Raw genomic sequence first — 1,554 nt, 5'->3', positions numbered from 1 at the left:
AAAAAAAAAAAAAAAAAAAAAAAAAGGAGTTAATAGATTTGACTATATAAAATTTTAAGCTTCTATATGTCAAAAAATACAACAAATAAAAGGCACACAAAAAACTGGGAAACAGGCTGAGCATGGTGACTCACGCCTATAGTTCCAGCACTTTGGGAGGCTGAGGCAGGAGGATTATTTGAGGCAAGGACTTCAAGACCAGCCTGGGAAACATAGCAAGATCCTTACATAGAAATTTTAAATTAAAAAATTGTTTTAACTTGGAAATAATACTTGTAAAAATATGACGAAGAGCTAATAGCTTCAATTTTTAGAGTATTTAGAAATAAGTTAAAAATACTTATGTCAAAAAAGAAAAGTGAGTCGAGGATAATTTCTTAAAGTCTAGGATAATTTCTTTTTTTTTCTTTTTTTTTTTCACATCAAATGGAAAGTGAGGATAATTTCTTAAAACATATTCAGTAACAAGTAAAAAATTTAACTTCACTAACAAAAAATGCAAATTAAGAAACCAGTTTTTACTTACCAAATTAGAATACTATTTTTATAAAATCCCAAGCAAAAACAAGTCTTAAATCTGACTCTCACTATATTTTTAACTCTGACAGCAGAGGTCACATCTATCTTACTTCTCTCGCTAACGTGGTCTCTAACACACTGTGGATAGACAGTAAATATTATTTTAATAAATAAATAAATACCATAATATCATGTATCCATTTAAGGTATCAGAGGAAAATCTAAAATACTAAATCTCCCAGAAAAGTTTTTGTATGTTCATGTGCTAAATTATCATATTTATTAGCTTAATTTACAAAAGGGAAATTAATATCCCTATAACCCGCTCATAAACAAAATAACCATACCTTTACATTCTTTTATAATACTATGAGCTTGTTCTGGCAAATCTGCTTTCTTCATATTAACAAAAAGGGATAAAATTTCAAGTCCTTTTTCTTTTCCTAAGCTACTCTCCACAGGGACTACATAATTAGGGCCTGCAAACAAAATCACAAGACAAAGTAAGTAATTTGGTATGCCACATGTTTAAACGTAATTGAATTAAATATAAAGGTACTAAAAAGTAAATGAATAATCCTTACCCATTACTGAATCTGTAACACTCTTGTCTCTGGTTGTAAGAAGAATCTGACACTGATTGTCAAAAGCTTTCAACACCCAAGGGTCCCAAATATCATCCAAAATCAACAGAGAGCTAATTAAAAAAATATGTTAATCACTAATGATGCTTATTTTAAGCTTCCTTTTAAAAAAGATAATCCCACCAGTGTCTCTTAAAATCTACCAAATAAATTTTTTTTTAAAACAAATAGATGGCTAGATTGAGGAAAATTGTTCTGTCTCTTTGCTATACTCTTTTCTCAATATGCTGGTTCAAATAAGTAAAAAAAAATTAGAGGCCGGGCGTGGTAGCTCACGCCTGTAATCCCAGCACTTTGGGAGGCCGAGGCGGGTGGATCACGAGGTCAAGAGATCAAGACCATCCTGGTCAACATGGTGAAACCCTGTCTCTACTAAAAATACAAAAAATTA

At 31.0% G+C, this 1,554-nt stretch overlaps 1 protein-coding gene across 1 annotated transcript in view; it reads right to left on the bottom strand.

Annotated features, from left to right (window-relative positions):
* APAF1 (apoptotic peptidase activating factor 1) overlaps nt 1-1,554 on the bottom strand; it is a 92,087-nt gene that overhangs the window by 70,901 nt on the left and 19,632 nt on the right. Inside the window, exons 6-7 of the mRNA XM_017510886.2 lie at nt 1,104-1,216; nt 867-998 (exon numbers count right to left, since the gene is read on the bottom strand). Of these exons, the coding sequence (XP_017366375.1) occupies nt 867-998; nt 1,104-1,216 (245 nt within the window). The remainder of the gene's footprint in view (nt 1-866; nt 999-1,103; nt 1,217-1,554) is intronic.

The sequence above is a fragment of the Cebus imitator genome, unplaced genomic scaffold (genome assembly GCF_001604975.1).
Source record: "Cebus imitator isolate Cc_AM_T3 unplaced genomic scaffold, Cebus_imitator-1.0 Scaffold18, whole genome shotgun sequence".
Classification (NCBI taxonomy): domain Eukaryota; kingdom Metazoa; phylum Chordata; class Mammalia; order Primates; family Cebidae; genus Cebus; species Cebus imitator.
The sequence above is the reverse complement of the archived record's forward strand: the minus strand, read 5'-3'. Positions and strand labels throughout refer to the sequence as shown.